Raw genomic sequence first — 27,230 nt, 5'->3', positions numbered from 1 at the left:
ACTTCAATCCTCGAAATTACAAGCTGCATCCTGAGGGGATTTCTCTCGTCATTAACAGAATCCTCCATTCTCATTGCAGTAAGATGGCATTTAGTACACCAATATTTCTCTCCATTCAAAACAATAAAGTCAATAAAACCATTTACAAACTAAGTGACTGTAGACAAAAATACACTGGTCAAAGAAAACTAGTATCTCAGAAAAATATTCAGTAAATCAAGTCTTGTTTTCCCTGAGCCAGTGATTACAAACTCTTGGAATGAAGGTGGCCTTTTAGCTAATCTGAGCTCGCATTACAGATTTAACAGGTTTAAAGTCTCATCCCAAGGATGGCACTCTGACAATGCAGTAGTCCTTCACTGCTGACTAGACTGCCATTTTGTATTATGTGCTCATGTCATGGAGGGAATTTTGAACCACAAGCTAATAACCAATTCTCAAATACACATTATAAAATCTGGAGGGCAGTGTTGGTTGAGGTCCACTCCAGGACAATGCAGCAGCATGAAATTGCCTTTGATAGAATTTGGCTGAAATCATGGCTCCTGGCAAAGCTAGTGACTAACATCTCATTACGTACATGGATGTAATATTATTGTGCCAAACATGCAGTACCACTGTCAGCTAAACCTCTCAGGAAAGACCGAACTGGCTGAGGCTCTTTTCTCTTTCAATGAGAAAACTGATGGATGGTATGATAAAGATCATTAAGATTACAAAGCAAAATAAAAGCAAAATACTGCGAATGCTGGCAATCTGAAACAAAAACAGAAAATGCTGGAAAAACTCAGCAGGTCTGACAGCATCTGTGGAGAGAAAAACAGTTAATGTTTCGAGTCCGTATGACTCTTCTTCAGGGCAGATATGACTCTCCTTCAGAGCTCTCGAAACAGACTCGAAATGTTAACTCTGTTTTTCTCTTCACAGATGCTGTTAGACCTGTTGAGTTTCTTGAAGATTACGAAGCAGCTTGATAGGGTAGACCCTGTCATAGGACTGCAGCAGAACTTATCAAAGTCACAAATGATATCCTACGTGACCATGACAAAGGCAAACAATTTCTCCTCACCTTCCTGAACCTGTCTGTAGCCTTGGACATAGTTCATCATACCATCCTCCTCCAACATCCAGTTGGGTGGGTCCAACATTCACTTAGTTCCATTTTTTTCTATCTATCAACCAAAGAATTTCAGTGGCTTCTCTTTCCACTCCTGGACCATTACCTCTGGTGGCCCCCCAAGGATCTATCCTTGGCCCGCTGCTATTCCTCCAACACATGCTGTCCCTCGGCGACATCATACAAACAACAGAGCATTAGTTTCCACATGCACGCTGATGATACCTACTCTATCTCATCACCCTCCACCGTCTCCAAATTGTCACACTGCTTATCTAACATCCAGTACTGAATGAGCAGAAATTCCCACCAATTAAGCACTTAGGAAGACTGAAGTCATTGTCTTCGGTGCCCGGCACAAACTCCACTCTCTTGCCATCCTCTCCCTGGCAACTGTCTAAGGCCAAAGCAGGGTGTTTGCAACCTTGGTGTCATATTTTACTCCCAGCTGAGTTTTCAGCCATATGTTCACCATCATGAAGACCACCTATTTCCATCTCAGTAATATCATCCCTCCTCTCTGTGCCTGCCTTAGCTCTTCTGCTGCTGAAACTCTAATCCACACCTTTGCCTCCAGACTTCACTATTCTAACACACTGCAGGCCAGCCTCCCACATGCTACTCTCCGTAAACTTCAGGTCATCCAAAACTCTGTTGCCCGTGTCCCAACTCACACCAAATCTCGTTCACCTATCACCCCTATGCTCCCTGACATACATTGGCTTCCAGTTGAATGATGCCTTCATTTTAAAATTCTCATCCTCATTTTCAAATCCCTCCAGGGCTTGGCCCCTCCCGATCTATGTAATCTCTTTCAGCCCTACCACCCTCTTCTAATTTCAGCCTCTTTAAAATTCCAATTTTAATTGCTCCACCATTGGTGCCTGTGCCTTCAGCTGTTTAGGCCCTAAGCTTTACAATTCCCTGCCTAAAACTCTCCGTCTCTCTTCCTTGCTTTCCTGCTTCAAGACACTCCTCGAAACCTACCTAGTTGATCAAGCTTTTAGTCATCTGCCCTAATATCTTATTATGTGGCTCAGTGTCATACTTTGTTTTATGATGCCTCTGCGAAGTGCAACATTTTGTTGCTGTAAATCCCAGTATTTAAATCCCCTTCTCAGCTACAACATTCTATACTCATTAGTAGTCAGCCTCAATTTTTCTCCCCACAAATGCATGTACCTTATAACTGGGTGTAAGGGAGCAAGCAGGCGATATGGGCTGTATCGTGAAGGTGCACAGGAGTTTAAGACATGCCCACTTTTTGCGTCGAAAGCAGATGACATTTCAAAATAATGTCCACCAACAATGGTATTTCATTTTTATACTCAGCAAATAAGCTGACCCCTGTTTTTGGAGGGATTTTGAGGCTTCAAAGGTCGACTTAATACTCCAACAGGCTATAAAGACATTCTATAAATACAAATTGTTATTGTTGTAGTAGACATCCAATAGGGAACTTGTGAGAAACTTCTTCATCCAGGAAGTGGCTTGAATATGGAACTGGCTATTGTAAAGAGTGGTTGAGGTGAACAGCATAGGTGTATTTAAGGGAAAACTAGATAAGCACGAGGGAGAAACAGAAGATAATGGTGATAGGGTTAAATGAAGTATGGGTGGGAGTAGCTTGTATGAAGCATAAACAATGACAAGGACCAGTGGGATTGAATGGACTGTGCTGCGCATTATATTTAACTACATGTACCACAGCAAGAATGACAGATTTTTGCAGCATGTTAGAAGTACTGCTTGTGTTAAAGAGAAACGTAGACTGGGCTATAGTTTCTATGGAAGTTGTGGCAGTTCAATGACAATTTGTTGCATCAGTTAGATGAAGGTGAAGAGGTTAGAAAAGTCAACTGAAACTTATATGCTCACCTTTTGCAGTCTTTCGCCAGCTCGGTCATCTCCCTTCTCTAAGAGAGCCTGGAGCTGTCGCTCCTCTTCCAACAGCTTTATTCGCTTTATATCAGCTTTCAGAACAGCATCAACTGCTGCTGTGTTGTCAGCCCTTACCTCTGAAGAGAAAGTCCCCAGAAGTGTCGTTATGGATCAATTTTCAACAATACAGTACATATTTCTCTAACTCACTCCTCTCCTTCCTCGCTGAATGTCAAATCTATTCCTCCCTCTAATAGCATGTGATATTGCTAAACTTCTGTTTAAATGGCAAATATTCTGGATAGAGTGGTGTAATGAGTCAGGGCTCTTGTAGGAAGGCACTACATTTTATATGATCTAGAAAAAAGGCATTGGTAGTAAAGTTTGTGAGGATCACACCAAAATATCAATGGTTGTTAATAGAGAGATAGATGAAGACAAGCTACAGTGGAACCCAAGCAGTTTGGAAAGGATGCTAATAAGTAATGCTAGCCTGACCATATCATGCATACCACCCAAATGCACTTTCCAGCAGCAGTATCCAGTAGCAATCAAGAGCAGGACTAGAATTGCACTCTCCCGTAATCTCTGCTACACTAACACTGAAATGGAATTAGTTCTCATCAAATTTGGCTTACCTTGTTCACAGAGCAGCACATCAATGTTGGGAGGTATATTCAGCACTCGATTCTGGATGTGCTTCAGTAGTGTTGTCTTACCCTTACTGGAAACATAAGGTACAATGTTAATAATGCTCCCTCTAACTTAACAAGGCCACTGCTTCTGCGCGCTAAGTTTGCCCAATGCAGAGCACATTCCTGACTATTACGAGGCACCTCAGAGAGATCATTGGATGTGGAACGTATATATTGTGATGCATGAAAGCATCAATGATGTGAAATGCGACAGATGGACCAGACAATCTTTACCTGTCTGTAATTCATATATTTGCACTTGTATATTCTGAGTGATTTAAGTAAAAAGAGTGTTTTATTTTGAAGGACTGTGCAGTTTAACAGCACAGCTGAGGGAAGGCTGGTTTGCAGCAAGACTTCTGGCGTTCATAGTATGTTCTCATAGTATGGCAAAAATTCAGCAAATGGAAAATAATGGGGGAAAATGTGATCTTTTTCACTTTGGCAGGAAGAATTTAAAAAAGTATATTATTTAAACGGAGAGAAACTGCAGAACTCGGCAACAGAGGGATCTGGGTGTCTTGGTACACGAATCACAAAGTTGGTGCGCAAGTACAGCAAGTGATTAAAAAGGTAAATGGAATGCTGGCAAAATTGCAAGGCGAATCGACTATAAAAGTAGGGAAGTGTGCTACAGCTGTATAGGACCCCAGTGAGATTGCATCTGGAGTGCTGTTTACAGTTTTGGTCTCCTTATTTAAGGAGGGATAGACTTATATTAAGCAGTTCAGAGAAGATTCATTAGGTTGATTCCTGGGATGAGGGATCGTCTTATGTGAAAAGGTTGAGCAGGTTGGACCTATATTCACTGAAGTTTAGAAGAATAAGAGGTGATCTTATTGCAACATACAAGATTCTGAGGGGGCTTGACAGGTAGATGCTGGGAGAATGTTACTGCTCATGGGGGAACCTAGGACTAGGAGACATGGTTTAAAAATAAAAGGTCTCCCATTTAAGATGAAGATGAGGAGGAATTTCTTCACTCAGAGGATCATTAGTCTTTGGAATTCTCTTCCATGGAGAGCAGTGGAAGCTGGGTCATTGAATATATTCAAAGCTGATTTAGACAGATTTTCCGGGAGGGTCAGGGAGCAGGAGTGTTGACCAGTGGGAGGGTCGGGGAGTATGATCAGTGGCGAGAGGAAGAGGTGGAGAGTAGGGGTTAAGTAGAAAGAGTTAGCATTTTTTAATATTTTTAAATTTATTTTAAATGTTAATTTTGTTTACGAATACAGTAATTTAGCAATGTACAGTATTTAGACTTACAGGATATAATAATTTAATTTTTTTTCTGACAGGAAAAGTCCTACAGAACTTAACTAAAGCCTTTACATTGGTTATAATGGGAAAATGTGATTCGCTTAATGTTTCAATTTAAGTTTTACTTTTCAGGAATGCAACTACAACATTAAGTGAGGAATTACTGTGTAGTGCTCACATCCACATTTGCTGTATTTTATAGTAGTGTTTACCTTTGTAGAGATGGGTAGGAAATGGAGATATACTCATAATATTTATATTTGAGGGAAACTTATTTTGATGTGCTGTCAATAAATAGAAGTAATTTTGCAGATGGCATTTGTAACCCTGCATCTTCCTGATAACAAAGTCACCAGTTATCATTGCAGAACTTATTTCGCTTTTTTGTTGCCCTTCGTTATCTCCTCCTCTTCTTCCAAAAGTTCTCACTCCTGGCTAAAATTCATTTCTCCAGATATTGAAGTCTCCCAGGTTCCTTGTCTAAGTGACCATTCTTTGTGTGAGCTGGGAGAGTATGTGTGGTGGATTATTGTTTTATGAATTTCTGTAAAACTGATACTTGGAGGTGACGAGCTCCGTTTAATCTGAATAGCAGCTGTGAAATTAAGCCCGTCTTCTTTCTACATCCACAAATTTACCTTGTTGCAGTGTATTCAGGCTAAAGCACCCATGCTCTGAATATTGCTCACAATTTTGCAGAAGCTCTTGCAATGGAGTTTTAGCTAAAACGCTCACAGTATGTTGTGCGCAAAATGACAAGTTTGCATTGAGCAGAGGCCAAGCAGTTTCCTCTATGAGGAACAGTTAACGAATGAGTTTGTGCTGTATAATCCCTGGGAGTAGAAAATTGTTGTTTGATCTCCTGATTTCAGACTTGAACATATCACTAAGTTGACACTTATTTGCAGTTCTAAGGGAATGTTTCATCATCAGAAGTGTTGTCTTATAGCTGACATGTAAAAGCCAGACCCACCTCAGGCGGATGTAAAAGACTCCGTGGCACTATTGGAAGAGCAGGCTCTCGAGTTTCCCTCAAATTTAAATATTACAAGTACATCTCCATTTCCTACCCATCTCTACAAAGGTAAACATTACTATAAAATACAGCAAATGTGGATGTAAGCACTACACAGTAATTCCTTACTTAATGTTGTAATCGCATTCGTGAAAAGTAAAACTTCAATTGAAACATAAAGCAATCACATTTTCCCATTACAACCAATGTAAAAGCTTTAGTTAAGCTCTGTAGGATCTTTCCAGTCAGAGAAAAAAATTAAATGATATAAGTTTAAATACTGTACATTGCTAAATTACTGTATTTGTAAACAAAATAACGTTTAAAATAAATTTTAAAATATTAAAAAATGCTAACTCTTTCTAATTACCTTTTGCTCGCCACTGATCATACTCCCCGACCCTCCCACTAGTCAACACTCCTGTTGCCTGACCCTCCCGGTTGCCACTTCCCTGAACCCTCGCTGTGAGAGAGGGCTCGCGAGATGAGTGGCGAGAGGCACGAAGCAGTCTATGGAGTGAGAGCAGCTTTGAGCTGAAGAGTAGCAGAGGTACACCACAAGCTGGAGAGGTGGCAAGTGGGAGAGGCTGCTCCAAAATGGCGCTAATTGGGTCACATGACCCAACATGAAATGATGTTAATGCAAAGCAATAACACAAACTTGAATACCAGCCCCATTAAAAACACAATGTTAAACTGAAAGACTTAAAACAGGGAAACTTGAACTGTACAACGCCACGTGAAACCTTTAACACAAGGTGTACAATTTTACTGAAATCCAATGACAAAAGTAAAGTAAAGGGTCAAGACTGAAAAGAGCCTTATTTTCCAACTTACCCATTTGGTCCGACCAAACCATATCTCCTCCCAGCCACAATGTACAGGTCAGCATTGATAAAGAGCTCTTTCCCATGAGCTGAGATGCTGAACCTCTCCAGCTGAAAAGAGTGAGATGCAGTTCCATTTAAAAAGCCAGAGGTCCCAGCAGAAACTTTGGGTAAAATGGTAACAATTGCAATAACTGATAAAACATTCACGCTTTACTCTAAGCTTTGCATCAATCCAACACCCTTCCCCAAATTCCAGTTGGGTAAAAGCAGCCACTGCTGACATTTTTTTGTTGGCTGACAATTTTGTTCTTATTCAAATTTTCTCCTCTCAGCTCATGAGACACACTAAAGAGATGCTTGGAGCTCTGCAGGGTCTTGTCAGGATTGCCATCTTTAAAGCAAGCATTAGCAAGCTATTCATCCACGGACAAAATCGCAGCCAAACCCAATTTTGCCCTTGTCGGCATCTGGTAAAAAACACTTTCTAGCAGCAGTCAGCGGACTACGTTCACCAGCAGGTAGTCTGATTTTCCCCCACAGCTGCCCAATTGAGTGGGTCTACGGCCAAATGTTGCTGTCACTGCTGCACCGGCTAAAACGACATACAATCCTAAATTCATGGGAGATAGCTGCTAAACCAAACCATCCAAAACTACTCCTCACCAGTGTCAAAAGTAAAGCAGTTCGATGTTGAACAGTGAGGTTTAGGGTACATGAGCAATATGCTTTAATGGTCAGTTTTTCACCGACTGATTGGAGACATTCCTCGTTGATCTGTTTGTACCATGCCAGGTGGACTTGAGAGGCAGGAGGAAAATTGGGAGAGAGGGTAACAATTTAGGAGAGAAAAATAAAACAGAGTCCAAGCGATGAAGTCAGCCTGTGCACCCCTGAACCCAAAACTAAAGATTCACATCCAGGTAACAATGAAATCATGAGTTTTGGAGAGGAATAGAAATGATACGATCACAAATGCACTTAATGATTGGCCGCTGAAACAAAGTTATACATTTGTGCATTCAGCAGGCAACTAACGTGGTCAATTTTAAAAGGAGATTTGCACCCGGTCTCGGTTTCTTCAGAGCAGCTAAACTGTTCTAGAATGGACATAGAAAAAAACGAAAAGGAATTGCTCAATTTTCTTACTCCTTTCCTTGTCACATTGTCTACTCCTGCAGAGCTCTCACCAGCCTGGCTTGGTTGGTAATGTTCTTGTCACTGGGTAGGATGCATGTGGGATTGAAGCTCACACAAGGAATTTGAGTGCACAATCTAGCATAACACTTCAATGCAGTACTCCGGGGTTGCGGCATTATGAAACGGTTATACTTATCGCATGACGTTAACCAACATAAGTCACTACACTTTAGTGTTGCCACAAATGTTTGAGAAACACAGGATGTGGAAATTTAGGACTTTCAGGGCTAATTTATTCTGGCCAGCACACCATTATTGAGGCAGGAAGCCTGGGACACAACCCAATGCCACCTGGTGCCAACTCAAATTCTTAAATTAACATTGATGCTTCCAAGTGTTCAAATCCAGAACTAACCGCCCAGTCAGGACTCTGCAATAAGTACCTTGATATCTGATGCATTCTCTAACATGGCTTGTCTCGATGACTGTTCAGCCTGTGACACAGAGAAGTCGCCCTCAGCATCATTTGAAGCCTTCAGTGTGTCTACTTGCCGCTGAAATTCTATCTGGGGGGAATTTGAAAAGAAAAAGAAATTACTACTTGTCAACACACCAGTAATCCAGGTTAAAATCAGTTATGGAACTACTTCAGTCTCTTAAAACAATTCCACCTGTATGGTTTTTTTTCACTGGTCCAACCCAGTCTGTGAGATTGCCAGTTTTAACTAGAAATATGTTGATCACTGTTCGAGTGAAGTTGAGCTGTTGAAAAGCCTTTGAGTCAGCAACCCAACCTCAAAGTAATCTTACAGAAAACAGGGGGTGTAAATAGATCTTTGCAAAAGCATCACACAATCATTGGTAACCCTACAGACAGCAAAATGGAATTTCAATCTAAATTTTATATTTAGATTTTAAAAAGTGCTATAGATAAATTTCATGGAAAAGCCCATGGGAAGTTGAATGCGTTTCATTTTCTATATATTTTTTTATTCATTTGTGGGATGTGGGCATCGCTGGCTAGCATTTATTGCCCATACCTAATTGCCCTTGTTCAGAGGGCATTTTTAAGAGTCAACCACATTGCTGTGGGTCTGGAGTCACATGTAGGCCAGACCTGGTAAGGATGGGAGATTTCCTTCCCTAAAGGACATTAGTGAACCAGATGGGTTTTTACGACAATCGACAATGGTTTCATGGTCATCATTAATAAGAGCTTTAATTCCAGATATTTATTGAATTCATTTTCCCAGGTTCAATTTCCAAGGTTCCTGGACTCAATTCCAGGTTGCCGCATAGCCTTGCAGCTTGCAGAGAATGTTGCTCATGATACTGATTATAACATTTAAACACTCAGCAAGGTCTCACAGGTACTGAGCATTTACACATGGAAGTTGCCACCATTCTTATATTTAAAGGAAAACATTATCTGTTTAACCAAAAGCCTATCAAAGTTTATCAATATATTCTAAGGGAAAGCTGCTGGACAAGACTCTGGTTGGGTGACAGAAAGTTAAGTGTCAACAATAATGCAACATGATCCCTGGCCTAGCCTGAGATCTACAACCATCATTACAGGGCATAACTGCCAGGTGTTGGTTACCTCTGCTGCCTCTATTAATCATGGAATGAGATGGACAGTAAAACATCCATGATGGATGTGGGACCAGATCTCTTTGGAGCACTCAAAAAGATGTGAAGAAACACATCAGCTCCCAAAGTAAAGGCAAATCTGGTGCTTGCTTTGGATAAGGCATTGGTTTCACTTTTAGATCACAAGTATCTTGTGCCAAAGAATTCAGTCTTGCAGGTGACAAGAGCATAGCAATTTATAAAAGCACCACCTGTGGACAACAAAATGATGCCACTCGATCAAAATAATCATTCTCCTTCACTCCAGTAGTGCAGCTTAATTTCAGATTTTGCTTAGAGCTACAAAACTGAAAACCTTAAATTTAAAAAAAACTTGTGGTTCTTACCTGTTTCTTGAGTTTCTTTTTCTCTTTTTTGCTCATATTAGCATACTTGTCATCTGTTCCCTTCTCCATCACCGCCTTTTCATCCACTTCCATTTCATCTTCACCATCTTCACTCTGCATTATTAGGGAGTACAAAAATATTAATATCTCTTTCAGCTGACAAGCAGGCTTATGTTTTGCATTTAAAACAATCTCATATGGTATAAAAAAAAAGGTCATTACCCTACTATCTGAGCTCAGTCCAAACAAAGGTGAAAGCATTTCTTGTCCAAGCCAGGAGGTAACATTTTTGGTTAACTGGCTTTGAACCAAGCAGAAAACCATTACAAGTCTCTAAATCTTTAGCTGGTGAGAAATCCTCAGTTTCTGTCTATTTGATTCTGAAGTACACAATTTCTCCCTTTAAGTATGCACCCAAGTACAGTTTGCTTAGGCACTATTTGACAGACCTACGGCTTAGAAATTCTCAAGTGTGTACGGTACTTGAATGTCAAGGCATGGACTGTTTCAGTATTCGAGGGGTTGTGAATGTTACCTAAACACGGTGCAATCAGCAGCAGACATTCCCGCTTCTGATCTTATGATGGTTGTTGATAAAGCAGCTGGTTGAGCCTAGGAAACTAGCCTGAGGAGCTCTGTGATGTTTTAGGGCTGAGATGATTGGCTTCCGCCAATCACTATTATCTTCCTTTGTGCTAGGTATGACTTCAACCAGTGGAGAGTTTTTCTCCTGATTCCCACTGACTTTTGATTTTATTAGGGCTCCTTGATGTCACACTTGGCCAATTCCTGCCTTGATAGCAAGGGCAGGCACGCTTGCCTCACCTCTTGAATTCAGCTCTTTTCTCCATGTTTGACCAAAGTTCTAAAGAGGTCAGGAGCTCAGGTCCATGTCCAAATGCAACAAGACCTGGATAATATTGGTGCCGCTTCATGCTCTTGTCTGGATCTAGAAAAATTTATTAATTTTGCTTCCAATTTCCACCCCTCCATCATTTTCACATGGTCCATCACTGACACTTCCCTTCTCTGACCTCTCAGTCTCAATTTCTGGTGATAGACTGTCCACCAATATCCATTACAAGCCTACCGACTCCCACAGCTACCTCAACTACAGCTCCTCACACCCCGCTTCCTGTTAAGGACTCCATCCCATTCTCTCGGTTCCTTCGCCTCCTTCGCATCTGTTCTGATGATGCCACTTTCCAAAACAGTTCCTCTGACATGTCTTCCTTCTTCCTTAACTGAGGTTTTCCACCCACAGTGGTTGACAGGGCCTTCAACCGTGTCCGGCCCATCCTCCGCGCATCCGCCCTCACACCTTCCTCTCCCTCCCAGAATCATGATAGGGTCCCCCTTGTCCTCACTCATCACCCCACCAGCCTCCGCGTTCAAAGGATCACCCCCCGTGCAACCACAGAAGGTGCAACACCTGCCCCTTTACTTCCCCCCTCCTCACCGTCCAAGGGCCCAAACACTCCTTTCAAGTGAAGCAGCACTTCATTTGCACTTCCCTCAATTTAGTCTACTGCATTCACTGCTCCCAATGCGGTCTCCTCTACATTGGAGAGACAAAACGCACACTGGGTGACCACTTTGCGGAACACCTTCGGTCTGTCCGCAAGCATGACCTAGTCCTCCCTGTCGCTTGCCATTTCAACACTCCACCCTGCTCTCATGCCCACATGTCTGTCCTTGGCCTGCTGCAATGTTCCAATGAAGCTCAACGCAAACTGGAGGAACAGCACCTCATCTTCCGACTAGGCACTTTACAGTCTTCCGGACTTAATATTAAGTTCAACAATTTCAAATCATGAACTATCTCCTCCATCCCCACCCCCTTTCCGATCCCACTTTTTTCAATAATTTATAATATTTTTTCAACTATATTTTTTTCTTTTCCCTCCTATTAAATTTATTTCGATGTATTGTTTCATCTCCACCTTTTAGCCCATTTTAATCCCTTCCCCCCACCCCACCCGCACTAGGGCCACCTGCCACTAGCTTGCTTCCCTTAATGTCCCCATTAGCACATCCTTTAGATAATATCACCACCGTCAACACCCCTTTGTCCTTTGGTCTATGACATCTTTGGCAGTCTCTTGGCCACCACCTATCGCTGGCCCCCTATCAAGCTCTCCTGTCCCACCAGCTTCTACCAGCTTATATTTCATCTCATTTCTATATGTCTTAGTTCTAATGAAGGGTCATACAGACTCGAAACGTCAACTGTATCCCTCTCCACAGATGCTGTCAGACCTGCTGACCTTTTCCAGGTATTTTTGTTTTTGTTCTGGATAATATCCAGGCTTGGGCTGACAAGTGGCAAGTAACATTCATGCCATACAAGTGCTAGGCAATGACCATCTCCAACAACAGAGAATCTAACCATCACCCCTTGACATTCAATGGCATTACCATCACAGAATCCCCCACTATAAACATCCTGGGGCTTACCATTGACCAGAAACTGAACTGGAAACTGAAAGAAATACAGCCAAAGAACAGGTCAGAGGCTAGGAATCCTGCGACAAGTAACTCACCTCCTGACTCCCCAAAGCCTGCCCACCATCTACAAGGATGTCAGGAGTGTGATGGAATACTCCCCAATTCCCTGGATGAGTACAGCTCCCACAACACTCAAGAAGCTTGACAGCGTCCAGGACAAAGCAGCCCACTTGATTGGCACCAATTCCACAAACATTCACTCCCTCCACCACTGACGCACTGTAGCAGCAGGGTGTACCAACTACAAGATGCACTGCAGGAATTCACCGAGGCTCCTTGGACAGCACCTTCCAAACTCCCAACCACTACAATCTAGATGGACAAGGGGAGCAGGTAGATGGGAACACGACCACCTGGAAGTTCCCTTCCAAGTCACACACCATCCTGTCTTGGAAATATATTGCCATTCCTTCAATGTCGCTGGGTCAAAATCCTGTAACTCCTTTCCTAACTGCATTGTGGGTGTACCTACACCACATGGACTGCAGCGGTTCAAGAAGGCAGCTCACCACCACCTTTTCAAGGTCAACTAGGGATGGGCAATAAATGTTGGCCCAGCCAGCAAAGCCCACATCCCATGGATGAATTTTAAAAAAAGCTGAGTGGCCCTGGTGGAATCCAAACTGAGCATCGGTGAGCAGGTTAATGCTGTGAAAGTGCTACTAGTTGCAACTGTCAATGTCACCTTCCGTAACTTTGCTGATCGAGGGTAGACAAGTGCGGTGGTAATCGGCCGGATTGGATTTGTCCTCCTTCGTGTGGACAGGACAAACATGGGCAACTTTCCACATTGCCGGATAGATGTCAGTGTTGTAGCTGTACTGGAACAGCTTGGTTATGGGCACAGTCTTCAGGACTACTACTGGGCCAACAGCCTTTTCTGTATCCAGTGCCTTCAGCCATTTCTCGATATCACACCAATTGGCTGAAGGTTGGCACCCGTGATGTCGGGGCCCTCAGGAGGCCGTAGAGATGAATCATCCACTCTGCACTTCTGGCTGAAGGTGGTTCCAAACATTTTAACCTAGTCTTACACTGATATGCTGGGCTTCCCAATCATTGAGGACAGGAAAACCCGTGGAACCTCCACAGTTAACAACTGGGCTAAATGTGCCAGTGCTCAGAGCTTTGATCTGATCTGTTGTTTGTGGGAATCACTTAGTGCTGTGATGCTGCTTCTGCTGTTTAGCATGCACACAAGTCCTGTGTTCTTGCTTCAACAGGCCGGCATCTCATTTTTCGGTATGCCTGGTGCTGCTCCTGGCATGTTCCCCTGCACTTACTGAACCAGACTTGATCTTCTGAGTGAAAAATATTCCAGGCCATGAGGTTACATATTGAGAATGAATGCAATTCTGCTGCTGATGATAGCCCACAGCACCTCATGGATGCCCAGTTTTGAGCTGAGAGATCTGCTCGGAATCTATTCTATTTAACACAGTGGTGGTGCCATGCAACATAATGGACAGTGTCTTCCATGTGAAGACAGAGTTTCTCTCTCTACAAGGACTAAGTGGTCACTCCTACCAATATTGTCATGGGCAGATGCATCTGCAACAGGTAGACTGGCCAGGGAGAGGTGTGGGGCAAGATCAAGTAGGTTTTCCCATTTGTTGGGTTCCTCAACACCAGTATAATGCTCGTCTGGCAGATATGTCCTTCAGAGCTTGGTCAGTAGTTGTGCTACCAAGCCACCCTTGGTGGACATTGAAGAGTATATACTGTGCCCTTGCTACCTTCAGTGCTTCTTCCAAGTGGTGTCCAACATTGGGGAGGACTGATTCATCAGCTGAAGGAGGGCAGTAGGTGGTAATCAGCAGGGAGTTTCCTTGACAATGTTTGACCTGATGCCATGAGACTTCTTGGAGCCCGGAGTCAATGTTGAGGACTCCCAGGGGAACTCCCTCCCTACTGTATAGTACCGTGCTGCTGCCCATACTTGCCAGTGGTGATGGAAGTGTCTGAGACATTGGCTGTAAGGTACGATTCTGAGAGTATGATGACGTCAGACTGTTGCTGGAACAGTCTGTGGGACAGCTCTCTGAATTTTGACAAGTCCAGAGATGTGAGCAATGTTAGTAAGGGATGACTGGGCAGGGTGTGCTGTTGTCATTTCTGGTGCCTATGTCAATGGTGGGTGGTAGGTCCTGTTTGATTCTTTTTTGAATTTTCTGTAGCAGTTTGTTCAAACTGCTGTTCAAGCTTGGTTTACCCTATCAGAGGGCAGTTAAGAGTCAAACAAGAGTCTATGCCTAAAGGACATTGTCACCCAATCTGGTAGCTTCACAGTCACCATTACTGAGATGAGGTTTTAATTCCAGATTTAGTAATTAATTGAATTTAAATTCCACTACCTGCTGTGGTGAGATTTGCACACATCTCCAGAGCATTAGCCTGGGCCTCTGGATTACTAGTCCAGTGACATTACCACTACACCATCTGTTGACCCTGTAGTTACGTTACTAAGCCAGGCTAACTGGTCAATCAGGATTAAGGAAGCTGCCAATAATGGGTGCCTAAATGCCATCCATCACCATGAATATCATTTAACCCATCAAGACTCCATTTAACTCCTTCCAAAGGGCAATAACTAACTGGAGAAAGTAATAAAATAGAAACAGCAACTTAAAATGTAAAATGTCTGGCATGGAACTTTACTTGCCAGAAAGAAATCGCATCAGAGAACTTCTTCCCCTTCTAGCCATCCACTTGTTCCAACTTGTACCTACTCCAAGCATTTTCCCAATTCCCTCCTTTCTATTGGTGATGTGGCAGGCAACAAGACTTCTTATACTCCTCTACCTTGCTAAATCTCACCCACCTTCAAAAGTCTCCTTGAAATTGCCTTTTCAACAACCTCCTCCTGTTTTTTCAATCAGCTAGCTGCACCATTCCATTATCCCCATCTCCCCACTTTGTGGACCTCGCTGGAACGTTCTACTACATTATGCTGTATAAGCACAAATTTGTTGCTGCTAGAAATTATCCAATTCTATAAAATTAAACAGGTGTTAACCAAATGCAAACTACATACAAGCTGCAAGAAATCAGAATATAATGGTTAAGAGGAACCATGCTCAACAGTTCTCATTCACAGTCAAAATAGCACCACCACTTCGTTAACAACTCTCACGAATACACTAACTCACTGTTGGGCTAAGCAACTCCCCCTAGCCAGCTCCCAAGTACATTTTTAAGACAGACTTCAGATGCTTGTCAAAAATAAATTTGTGTTCACCTTGACTTTTGCTTTGCTTTTGGAACCCGTTTCCCCCTCATCCTCCAGCTCCTCTTCTTCCTCCAGCTCCTCCTCCATTTCTGGGGCAGCAAAGGCATTTGCAGGCTGTTTGGAAAAATATAAGTCAACTCATTTTTGCTTTTAAATTGCCCAATGTTATTCCACATACAAAACACAAAGCAGCTTGGCTGATGTTCTCATGACTCCCGCCAGGCAATCTTTCTTTTATTCAAGTAGATACATGGGAGCAATCACAAGACACAGATCTTTTCTTTGGATTTCAGTAGTGATAATAAATAGCTCAAACGTTAATCCCGTCATTGACAAAATAAATTCCTCTCATCAGAATGCTAATTCTGGGATACTATTCCTTGGGCACTAGCCATTCTCCATGTACAATATCCTAGCAGCCATTCCTTATGTGCACAACTGGACAATCGGTCGGCACATTATTTGAGAACACATGGCCAAAACTAATCCTGGGCTTACTAGAGATATGCACACATGCACTTTCCAACAGAAGTGGGAAGCCTAATCGACTTTTCCTTTTCCTCACTCAGGGCATCACACCTGCCACGTCCTGGTAAAGGTGAACAGGCTGGAAATTGAACCTGGGACTTTTGTGGTTTGTACAGCTTTATGTTCAATGATGTACTTCAACACCAAATCACATAAGGGAGCTATATATGGCAGCTTGTACAGTTATGATTCCCTTAATTATAACTGATGACAAGCACTAAGGTACCGACTGTGCTCTATTTGGAAATACAGGTCAAGTATCCTTTATCCGAAACCCTCGGGGCCAATTGCGCTTCGGATTTCAGATACCACATATAGGCCTAGGCCTACTTACATTACAATGACCGGAGCCTAGGCTAGCTATAGTCTAAAGTAAATAAAATGGCTCGAAAAGCAAGATGTACCACTGAATAATTAGTACAGGGTACCTGTAATAAGTTCCCACCCGTGGCGGAAACCGCGATTCTGCTTGTAGAAAGTTCACAAGGTAAGTAGTCCAGACAAAAATCACAAGGTAAACAGTGCAGACAAACAACTAGACTTCCCACGCTAAAGATCAGGTGCACTCGGTGAGGTTCATGTTAGCTTGGGTCAGAAACTGCCGCACTAAGTTGATAAGGTTAAAAAAAAGTGCAGTTTTTGGGTTTACGAATAAAGGATACTCAACCTGTACAAGAATTTGCCAAGAAGCCCACATGCCAACCACCAGATATTGGCAAATTACAGTAAAAAATACGAACATACGAATTGGGAGTAAACCATTCAGCCCCTCGAGCCTGCTCTCCCATTTGATACGATCATGACTGATCTGATTGTGACCTCAACTCCACTTTCCAGAGTATCCTCTATACCCTTCAACTCCCTTGTCAATCAATGATCTATCTAACTCAGCCTTAAAAATATTCAATGCCATCTCTCTACGAGTCAAATCCCAGGGGAACCGGTTTGAAATTCTCGATAGCTGCAGAGGCCCAATGTGCCACATGAATGCGTCTCCTACAAACATGAGGCGGCCACGTTCTCTGCTCAGGTTGCCTTGAGCCACGTTAGCACAGCTTCTACGACATGCGGTTGGCAGCCATTCTAATCCTCTTCCATGCTGGGGAGATTGCCTGTTTGTTGAACTGTTCCAAGATGTTCTCCTTGGTTTTCAAAATGGTAGACAAACTCGATGGTGGAATATCCCACTCTTTCGCTATGTCCACTTTCCGCTTCAAGTCCTAGTTTTCCACTTACTGTGTCAATCAACATTAACTTTCTCATAGCTTTCACCATACGCCCTCACACAGCTTTACAGAGAAACGTCGATATGAATGGATGGCTTGTCCAGTGTTTCATATTTAAGCGTCTTTAGGTCTAACCGCTCTGATTGGCTGGTGCAGTCACATGACCCCATAGCAGAAGAAGCCAGCTTGCTTGCGCTGCGGAAGCACCTCTTTTGCAAAGGGTTTCGGCAGTTTTTTTTTGCCGGCGCTGAACAACAGTTCAGCTAAACTGGATCGACCACTGCGGAATTTCAGTTAATCACAGGCATTGTTCTATGGCTTTTACTTTTTTTTTATTCCTTGGATGGAGGCACCGCTGCCCATCCTTTGTTGCCCTTGTTCAGAGGACATTTAAGAGTCAGCCACATGCTGTAGGTCTGGAGTCACATGCAAGGACCAGGTAAGGATGGCATATTTCCTTCCCTAAAGGACATTAGTGAACCAGATGAGTTTTTATGACAATCAGCAATGGTTTTGTGGTCTTCATCAAGCTTTTAATGCCAGGTTTTTATTGAATTCAAATTCGATGGGATTCGAACCTGGGTCCCCAGAGCATTATCCTGGGTCTCTGGAATACTAGTCCAGTGACAATACCACTATGCCACCACCTCCCGGCAGGAATGCTTGATAACTTTGACAAGCAGTTTTGTGACATCTGAGTTTGACTCCAAGATTTCACTGTATATAACTTGTCAACATTATGGGAATTGTTGAGAATGTCACTTAATCATCTCAGTGGAAATGTGCTTCAGTCATGGTTTTATGTGTTTGCCTAGGCTAGCGATTAGTGCTGAGCAGCAAGAATCTTTAGCACCATTAGCCTCACGTGCTTAGAGTTCAGGTATAACTACCAATGCCACACTTCAGGATTTTTGACCATTTTGCTACAAAGAATTTACGTATTATTTAAATGGAAGTGCTGCTTTTACATTAAGTTTAGCTGACAAATGTTTAAAATGCTATCTGCAGTTACAGCTCAGGGGTGGGGAGGGGCAAAATGTGTATTTAGGCCAGGTGGATCAGTCTAAGGAATACCGCCATTCATCAGATCAAATGCCAGAGATACTCATATCTCAAGAATGAATAAATAGAAAGCTAATAAAATGGCAATGGAAGAAAGAAATACAGTACAACACCATATTTATAATGAGTCTTAGGAATTTTTCTTTTGCTCCCAATGTTAGTAAAACAAGGGCAGGGCAGGGGACTGGGAATGGAGAGTGGAGAGAGGTGGCCAACCTATTCCTTCCTTCAGTCTGTAACATAGGCTAGTTTTTGCCATTTATATGATGGTCAATCTAAATCATCCTGACTCTCTCCTGCCACAATCCTTTCAAATTTTCTACCTTCTGCTTTCCTTTTGTGTGTTTTCCTTTTGTCGGCCGCTTGTCGTCCACCTCTTCCTCCTCTTCACCGTCAGAGACTGCCTGTCAAGCCAGAAAGTCTAATTAGTTCCTCGTGAATGCAAAATTACCGAAAAAGTTGTTTTTAGGTTTACCTTTTATTTGTTCAGCCTTTAAGAGTACAACCTCTGTATGGCACTCTCTGACCACCTCCCTCCTGCACACCTCCCTTGCATTTAAGCTGGTGCCTTGTTTCAGTGTCCACAGGTGGCTCAAGAAACGTTTGAAGGTGTAAGCTTAAGACGACTACCTCATGACAACAAATTTATGCACTGGCTGGGACGAAAATCTGACTTATTGCTGCTTAGCATACTCGTCATAAAACTGCTTTGTGTTACTTTGTTTGCACACAGACATTCCACACTAGGACATTGCTTTTAGCAGAAAAGGGACTTATGTTCCCATAAAACTATTTTTTGCTACCATTGGTTGGGATAAAATCACACAGCTTGTAATTGAGTGCAACTAACAATACATTAAACAGGAAGAGAAACACAAGCTGGTAAAAAGGCCATTTAGTCCAACTAGCTTGCACTTTTTGAACAGGGTACCAAGATCAATTCTTAGCAAACAGACATGATTTACAATTACTGTAAAATCCTTAATACAATTTAAACCTTTACAGATTTAGTGAATACAACAAGGTTCCTACAACATGCAATTATAAGAAAGTGAGAGTTGCAGCTTGGGTTTAAACCAGAGTCAGGACCATACTTTACTGTCAGTCGGGCTCACAGTGCGGTGCATTTGCAAGTACTGGAAGCTACATATATTAATACACAGGGCCCTGTTCTTTGCAAACAGAAAGAACATGTACACACATTGCACCTGTTTCAGTTGAACAAAATAAGTGACAGCCATTTGCTGGTTCATTCCCCAGGGCAATGTCTTGACCAGAGTCAAGCTGCCTGGTTTAAATTTCAAATAATGCTTGACTGTTAACTGTCAGTCACCATCCACTGGTGCATTGTCCATGGCAGCGTTTCTACTGGGGTCCAATTGCCAATCAATCAGCACTTTCCTCTCATACAGTATAAATACGTTGTTTCCCCTGACATTGGTATTTTCTTGTGAATTGTCCTGATAAGTGTAAGCTGAAAAGCTTCGACAAAAAAGTCTCTCTTTTTCAGCAAAACTGCAACAGCCCTAAAGTTAATAACGTATGTGCTATTTACATCAAAAACTGTTAAGCCAATAAGTGTGCAAATGGAAGACGTCTAACAGAATCAAACTCAAACAATGCCATTAAGTCAAGGCTACAACTAAATTAGATGCGTAGAAACATAATTTAGATACATATCGAAACCCAATGAAAAATATACTGGCTATGGAGGGGTCAACCTTAAGCTGCCCAGAATGATACTGGGCTTAAAAGGGTAAATCATAAGGATAAGCTGCAGAAACATGGCCTATATTTGTGATTGGTGATCTAAACACAGAATATTTAAAAAAGAAAAATAAATTCTGTATGTAAAGGACATATCTTTTAATTTCTATTGGGCTGTGGATTAAAATTACAATGGCTGCAGTTTGAAAAACATGCTGACTGGAACAATGTGAGGGATATATACAATGTTGCTGTCCTACAACAGAGTGTGCCATGAAAGACAGGATGGTGCCTAGGGGGAATCCGGTCTAATGGGGAACTGCCTGGCAACAACATTTAAATTGGCTCCAAGCCAGGTGATCAGGGTTTGTGTGAGAGCAGTGCAGCAGAGAGAAGCTCCTGGTCTGAAAAGAAAAAAGGCCTAAAACCTCTTTCTTCTGTGTGCAGGATTCCAGTAATACTACAATAATAGTTAGCTGTTTTTTTCTCTCATATCTCTATAACCTGCTCTCTCTGAAAAACCCCTGTCAAGAGGAAAAGGGGAAAATCACCATTAGAGACATTGAAAAGCAAGTGCTCAACCAGTGAACAAAAGACTGAAAGTACTGGGAAAACCACCTTGTTTAATCAACAAAGAACTGAAAGGAATTTGGAAGACATCGATCAAAATCAACCCATTGAATCCTGTACTCCTGAATTGGTGCTATTGAACGGTTTTATCCCACCCTTAAAATTCATAAGTTTCTGTGTGTCTTATGTGTCTTGTATGTATGTGTATAGGGATTTAAGAAGGGGTAGAGTTTAGGTTTTTCTTTTACCAATGGTTAAAGACAATTTGTTCAATAAACAGTTATTTATTTATTAAGTTTACAAACCTGGTGCTTGTATTCTGTTAACCTAAATTAAACAATTAGGCGGTTTAATCACATTTGTCACAGTTCAAGGAGCAGTGGGGCTTGATAATGCGGCGCACCATCTCCAGTGAGTCGTGACAAGTATGGTAGGTCAACTATTTCCTCTGGTCAGGGAATTCAAAACAAGGAGGCATAATCTTAAAACTAGAATTGAGTCATGTAGAAGTGAAATCAGGAAGCTCTTCTACATACAAAGGGCAGTGGAAACCTGGAACTCTCCCCTAAAGGACTGTGGACACAGTCAATTGAGATTTTCAATGAAATATGCGCTTCGGCATATATCTCAAAGGAAATGGAGCACCGCCTCTTTAAGGGTGTCAGATCATGAATGATTTGTATCCTAAATGAATGATAGATCAGGCTTAAGAGACCAAATTGTTTACTCCTGTTCCTAATTAACCTCAGATTTGTTAATAACTTGTTAATTATAAATTTACTTGAAATCTAAACATTAAGTTTACAAAATATCAGCCTCATCTGTCTACCTTTTGCTTTGCTTTTGATTTCTCCATCTTTTTGCTCTTCTTACTTGACTTATCTTCATTGTCATCTTCAGATTCTACCTGTGGCAGAAAGCATTGAGATCCAACTAATTTTCTCTTCAATATGCATATGCCTTACATTTATTTGGCTTAAGTCCAGTTGAATATGTTACAAGAGAAGTTGGATTATTTCTTCCCGCTTAAGTTCAGTCAAACGATCAGTTAACAAGTGAGGAATCAGCAGACTGACCAATTCTGGAACTTCTCTGATGTTGCGGAAAAAAGGAGGAATGCTCGATTGCCTTAGAGCTAAGCATCTGCACACCATTTGCCTAATCAAAGTTAGTGCACAAATTACAGTAACAGTTTACCGTAATTGTATTATTTCTTCATAGGTAATTGGCACAAGCCTTTGGAAGTTCGGGTGTGAGATCCCTTGGAGCGTTTCAATATTAGCAGGTGGCCTTCTAAAGAAGAGTCTGAGAACCACTCAGGTGTAGTTAAGCTATCACTGCAGAACCTAAAGAAAATGATCGGATACAAAACTACAACCAATTATTAAACAGCTGAACGCAAACACAGTGAGTGAGGCACAAAGAGTACGCTATAAGTTCCAGCTGTACCTTTGATATTCCCTTGGGGAGAGTGATGCTGATCACTTCCATGATCTGTATCTATACAGACCAATTTCTAATCATACAATGGCATAACCCAGGAACAATGGGATCTTTGTGGTCTGAACTAGATATTGCATTTTCCAGACATTTTCAATTTTTTCAAAAGCAAACTGGAATACTTTAATATTGCTGAAAATAGAAAGATACGTCTAAGCTTTTCATCTTGCACTCATCAGGACACTCAAAAGAATACCAATATAAGGAGGAAAACAACAATTTATTCTGTATGTGAAGAAAGTGCTGATTGGTTAGCAAGTAGCATTGCCATTGAGAAAGCATCACTGATGGTGACTCACAGTTAATTGCCAAGCATTGTTTGAAATTTGAACCAGGCAGCTTGACTCTGATTGGTCAAGGCATTGCCCTGAAGATTGAATCAGTGACCCTGATCAAGGCATTGCCCTGAGGAATGAGTCACTGACTTGGTCCTCAGGGCAAAGCCTTGACCAATCAGGGTCAAGTTGCCTGGTTTAAATTTCAAACAGTGCTTGGCAGTTAACTAGCAGTCACCATCAATGGTGCTTTCTCCATGGTGCTTTCACCACTTGCCAACCCATCAGCACTCTCTTCACATACAGTATGAATTGTTGTTTCCCCCTTATATTGGTGTTCTTTCAAGTGTCCTGATGAGTGCAACAAGAAAAGCTGAGGCATGTCTCTTTTTTCAGCAATACTCAAGTTTTGTACTACCAAACTACTATTTGGAATAATTCAGTGAGGTGAGCAAGATGTGAATCATTAGCTGTTTTGTTTCAGACAGCACATGAACAATAGTGTAATCCAATCCCACAATGATTCAAAAACATCACCACAATTCCTATTAGTTGAATTCTTAATGTTTCCTGATGAGCCTTCAGAATCTAATCCAACTCTGGTTTGGGGATCATGATAAAAGCAAAATACTGCAGATGCTGGAAATTTGAAATACGAACAGTAAATGTTGGAAATACTCAGCAGGTCTGGCAGCATCTGTGGAGAAAGGAACAGAGATAATTTTTCAGGTCGAAAATCTTTTATCAGAACTGGAAAATAATGGAGACCTGTTTCATCGCTAACTTTTTCCAGTTCTGATGAAAGATGACCAACCTGAAACATTAACTCTGTACCTCCCTCCACAGAAGCTGCCAGAGCTGATGAGTCTACTCTCACTCACCAATAAAGTGAAGAAGGGGTCATCAACAGTGCTATCAAGTGCCACTTGTTTAGCAATTGCCTGCGCACTGACACTCAGTTTGGGTTCCATCAGGGTCACTCAGCTTCTGACCTCATTACAACCTTGGTTTAAACATGGACAAAACAGCTGAGCAGAGTTGAAGTAAGAGTGACTGCCCTTGACATCAAGACAGCATTTGACCGAGTGTGGCATCAAGGAGCCCTAGGAAAATTGGAGTCAACAGGAATCAGGGGGAAAACTCTCCACTGGTTGGAGTCATACCTAGCACAAAGGAAGGTGGTTGTGGCTGATGGAGTTCAAGCATCTGTTTCAGGACATCACTGCAGGTGTTCCTTAGGGTAGTGTCCTTGGCCCAACTATCTTCAGCTGCTCCATCAATAACCTTTCTTCCATCATAAGGTCAGAAGTGGGGATGTTCGCTGATGACTGCAGAGTATTCAGCACCATTCATGACTTTTTAGATACTGAAGCAGTGCATGTCCAAAGGCAGCAAGACCTGGACAACACCTAGGCTTGGGCTGGCAAGTGGCAAGTAACATTCCCATCACACAACTGTCAGGCAATGACCATCTCCAACAAGGGAGAATCTAACCATCGACCCATGACATTCAATGGCATTACCATCGCTGAATCCCCCACTATCAACGTCCTAGGGGGTACCATTGACCAGAAACTGAATTGGACTAGCCATATAAATAGTGTGGCTACAACAGCAGGTCAGAGGCTAGCAATGCTACAGCAAGTAACTCTCCTCCTGATTCCCCAAAGCCTGTCCACCAACTACAAGGCACAAGTCAGGACTGTGATGGAATATTCTCCACTTGCCTGGGTGAGTGCAGCTCCAACAACGCTCAAGAAGCTCGACACCGTCCAGACAAAGCAGCCCACTTGATTGGCACCCCTTCCACAAACATTCACTCCCTCCAACACCAACGAAGAGTAGCAGCAGTGTGTATTATTTACAAGATGCACTGAAGAAACTCACCAATGCTCCTTAGGCAGCACCTCCTAAACACGCGACTGCTACCACCTAGAAGGACAAGGGCAGCAGACACATGGGAACACCAGCACCTGGAAGTTCCCCTTCAAGCCACACACCATCCTGACTTGGAAATAAATCACCGTTTTTGAGTTGCTGGGCCAAAATCCTGTAACTCCCTCCTTAACAGCACTATGGGTGTACCAACAACACATGAGCTGCAGCAGTTCAAGAATGTAGCTCACCATTACCTTCTCAAGGGCAATTAAGGATGGGCAATAAACACTGGCCTAGCCAATGAAGCCCATAAATGAATTTTGAAAGAAGTATTTCCAGCATTTCTGTTTTTATTTCAGTTACTGATTCACCTGCAAGCCTGCCAATAAAACTGGTGATCTCTGCTCCCAGGGATTCCACTGTCGTACTTGCAAAGGGTTTGTATCAATTACCTAAGAAACACAATACTTCATAAGGAAAATAGTTTCTGCTAGTCACAATGAATTAGAAGCATGAGATGAGAAATTCACCCCCAAACTGAAATAGGCCAGGAATTGTAGCATTTCACAAACTGGTTCATCTGCCTTTAATAGACATTTTCAATGCCTGATCCGTTCAGAACTAAATCTTGTGTAAGTGACATTAACCTTCATTTCTTTAAACCCATCATAGTTTTACAGCATACCACAAAGGTAACTCGCGCCCAAATCCTTTTCATGAAGACAAAAGAAATGATCAAAAATCACAAAATGCGATGGAAGGGTTTATAAATGTTGGACTGAGGAGCAAACAGTTAATGACTTTTGGAGAGGGGCGATTTACAATGATCCACAAGATTCTAAGACCATTTGACAAATAATATAGGACATTCCCCATGTTCCCCAACCCTTGCCCCAAGGAGTTGGGTGCACTAAATGCTCATTTGAGATTGGTGACACTTGAGAAGTGAGGACCTGAATATTTCATCCTAGCATTCAATTACATGATGGACATTAGCGCATAGATGTACACTATCACCTCATTCATGCCCTGTTCATAACTATCTACACAATCTTTCTATTCATACTTCATTAGAACAGGAAAGGTAATGGTAACTTGTCATTTGCCAGTACTAAATAACTGTTAGCAGCTACAGTTCTAAATCAAGCATGCCAACAGGTAATTGAGAGAACAGTACCTTTTGCTCTTTTGCTTTTCCTCTTTCATTTTTATTGCCTTTTTTACTTTGCCTCTTGTTGTCTTCCTCAGGTATAGGCTAAGGAGCAGAAACACAACACAATTACCATGAACCCAAATGGCACTGATGAAACTCAGCATTTGGAACTACAACTAGGACCCACCACTAGTTAAATTCATAATCAATACCCAACTCACTACACGTTCTCCACTTCTCGACTAAACACCCAGGCGTACTGTTTCACAGGGACAGCCAAGCTCAATCCTCCGCCCCCCCAGTCAATATTAACTTGTATAAACTTGAAAGCAGAGGTCAATGGGTCAGATCAGGGGCAACAATTCTGGTTGATTTTTACATGCCTTAGTTATAACATGCTGATGTTAGTTGGAGCACATCTACTGCCATGGCTAACAATCTAGCACATGTATAGAACAAATTTGGGTATGTATGGGCCATGTTGAGTGTTGCAATTGCCCACCAAGCCATTATACTTGGAGGACTTGATTACTTCCATGATTGGCATCTAGTTTCTTTCTCTTCCCCTAAATCTACTCTTAACTCCAATAAATCGCTTTCAATTCTGAAAAAATGTTACACCTGAAACATTAGCCTGTCTTTTCTCTTTACAGATGGCAACTGACTTGTGTTTACAACCAGTATTTTGTGTTTCAGATTTAACATTTGTTTTTATTTTGCGTGCCATGAGCCAATGACCCTGTTGATCCCTTCCACCGAATAAAAGGAACTGGTGACCCAAAAGATGTCTTAACCTGTTGATTTCTTCCTTCTCCATACTGTCCAACCCCTCATCTCTTCCTCGTTCACTAACTGACTGACTGACTAGACATGGCCGTTAGATTCACTTTTGAAGACCAATTGCCTCATGCCAAAATTTAAACGCGATATTTTGGTGAAAAGAGAACCAGAAAAAAATGGCAAATATTCTGACAGCAAGTCTATTTAAATTTTAATCCATGATTATTTCTTAGGTACACATTGAAAAAAGTGAGTATTCAATGGAACAATAATTTTGGAATGTCGGCAGTGATTTGATTTTTGGTTTTAAAAAAAATTAGAGACTTCAAAGCATTTGCTGGAATTGTAGAATCAGGTGTGTTAAGTTGGTTTTGCATTATTTTTAAAAGGTATATAAAACTATGCAAAAACAAAAAACAATCTATATAAAGGGCCTTCATAATCTGACCAAGCTACACTACACTAGTTATCTTACTATAGCAGTTAAACATGCCAAAATTCAAGCTGTTTCAAGTGCTCAAACACATGCAAACTATTAGTAGAAACACCATTGTCCCTTGGTTAAAGGAAAAGGAAAACACAGGCTATCTGCTTTTGCTTTTTAAAAACATACATTTTATCAATTACACATTTATCAGTTATACAGATTCTCAAGCATACTCTCCCCGTATGCTAGGCTGCTCTAGTGAAAGCAGTTATCAAAACTTGGCAAATGGGCTGGTGGGATTGGGAGGGCAGGTTGGAGATCAGCCAGAAAGCTGCTTGCCTCCTAGGTAACTAACTCAAATGAGGAAATGCATATACCAAGCTTAGTAGCTTGCTTGGGAGCAGATTGTGCAGGGCGGGACAGCTACCACTCACCCCCACATCCCTTACAATAAAGCATCACCAGAGAAGCCC

At 41.9% G+C, this 27,230-nt stretch overlaps 1 protein-coding gene across 1 annotated transcript in view; it reads right to left on the bottom strand.

Moving 5' to 3' along the window:
- The window catches only part of abcf1 (ATP-binding cassette, sub-family F (GCN20), member 1), a 75,939-nt gene that overhangs the window by 22,258 nt on the left and 26,451 nt on the right, over window positions 1–27,230 (bottom strand). Inside the window, exons 7-15 of the mRNA XM_078566737.1 lie at window positions 25,575–25,652; window positions 21,574–21,651; window positions 18,791–18,871; window positions 15,661–15,765; window positions 9,915–10,028; window positions 8,379–8,501; window positions 6,806–6,906; window positions 3,637–3,722; window positions 2,996–3,135 (exon numbers count right to left, since the gene is read on the bottom strand). Coding sequence (XP_078422863.1) covers window positions 2,996–3,135; window positions 3,637–3,722; window positions 6,806–6,906; window positions 8,379–8,501; window positions 9,915–10,028; window positions 15,661–15,765; window positions 18,791–18,871; window positions 21,574–21,651; window positions 25,575–25,652 — 906 coding nt within the window. The remainder of the gene's footprint in view (window positions 1–2,995; window positions 3,136–3,636; window positions 3,723–6,805; window positions 6,907–8,378; window positions 8,502–9,914; window positions 10,029–15,660; window positions 15,766–18,790; window positions 18,872–21,573; window positions 21,652–25,574; window positions 25,653–27,230) is intronic.

The sequence above is a fragment of the Cetorhinus maximus genome, chromosome 21 (assembly GCF_964194155.1).
Source record: "Cetorhinus maximus chromosome 21, sCetMax3.hap1.1, whole genome shotgun sequence".
In the NCBI taxonomy this organism is placed as follows: Eukaryota; Metazoa; Chordata; class Chondrichthyes; order Lamniformes; family Cetorhinidae; genus Cetorhinus; species Cetorhinus maximus.
This window is presented reverse-complemented; position numbering and strand designations above follow the sequence as displayed.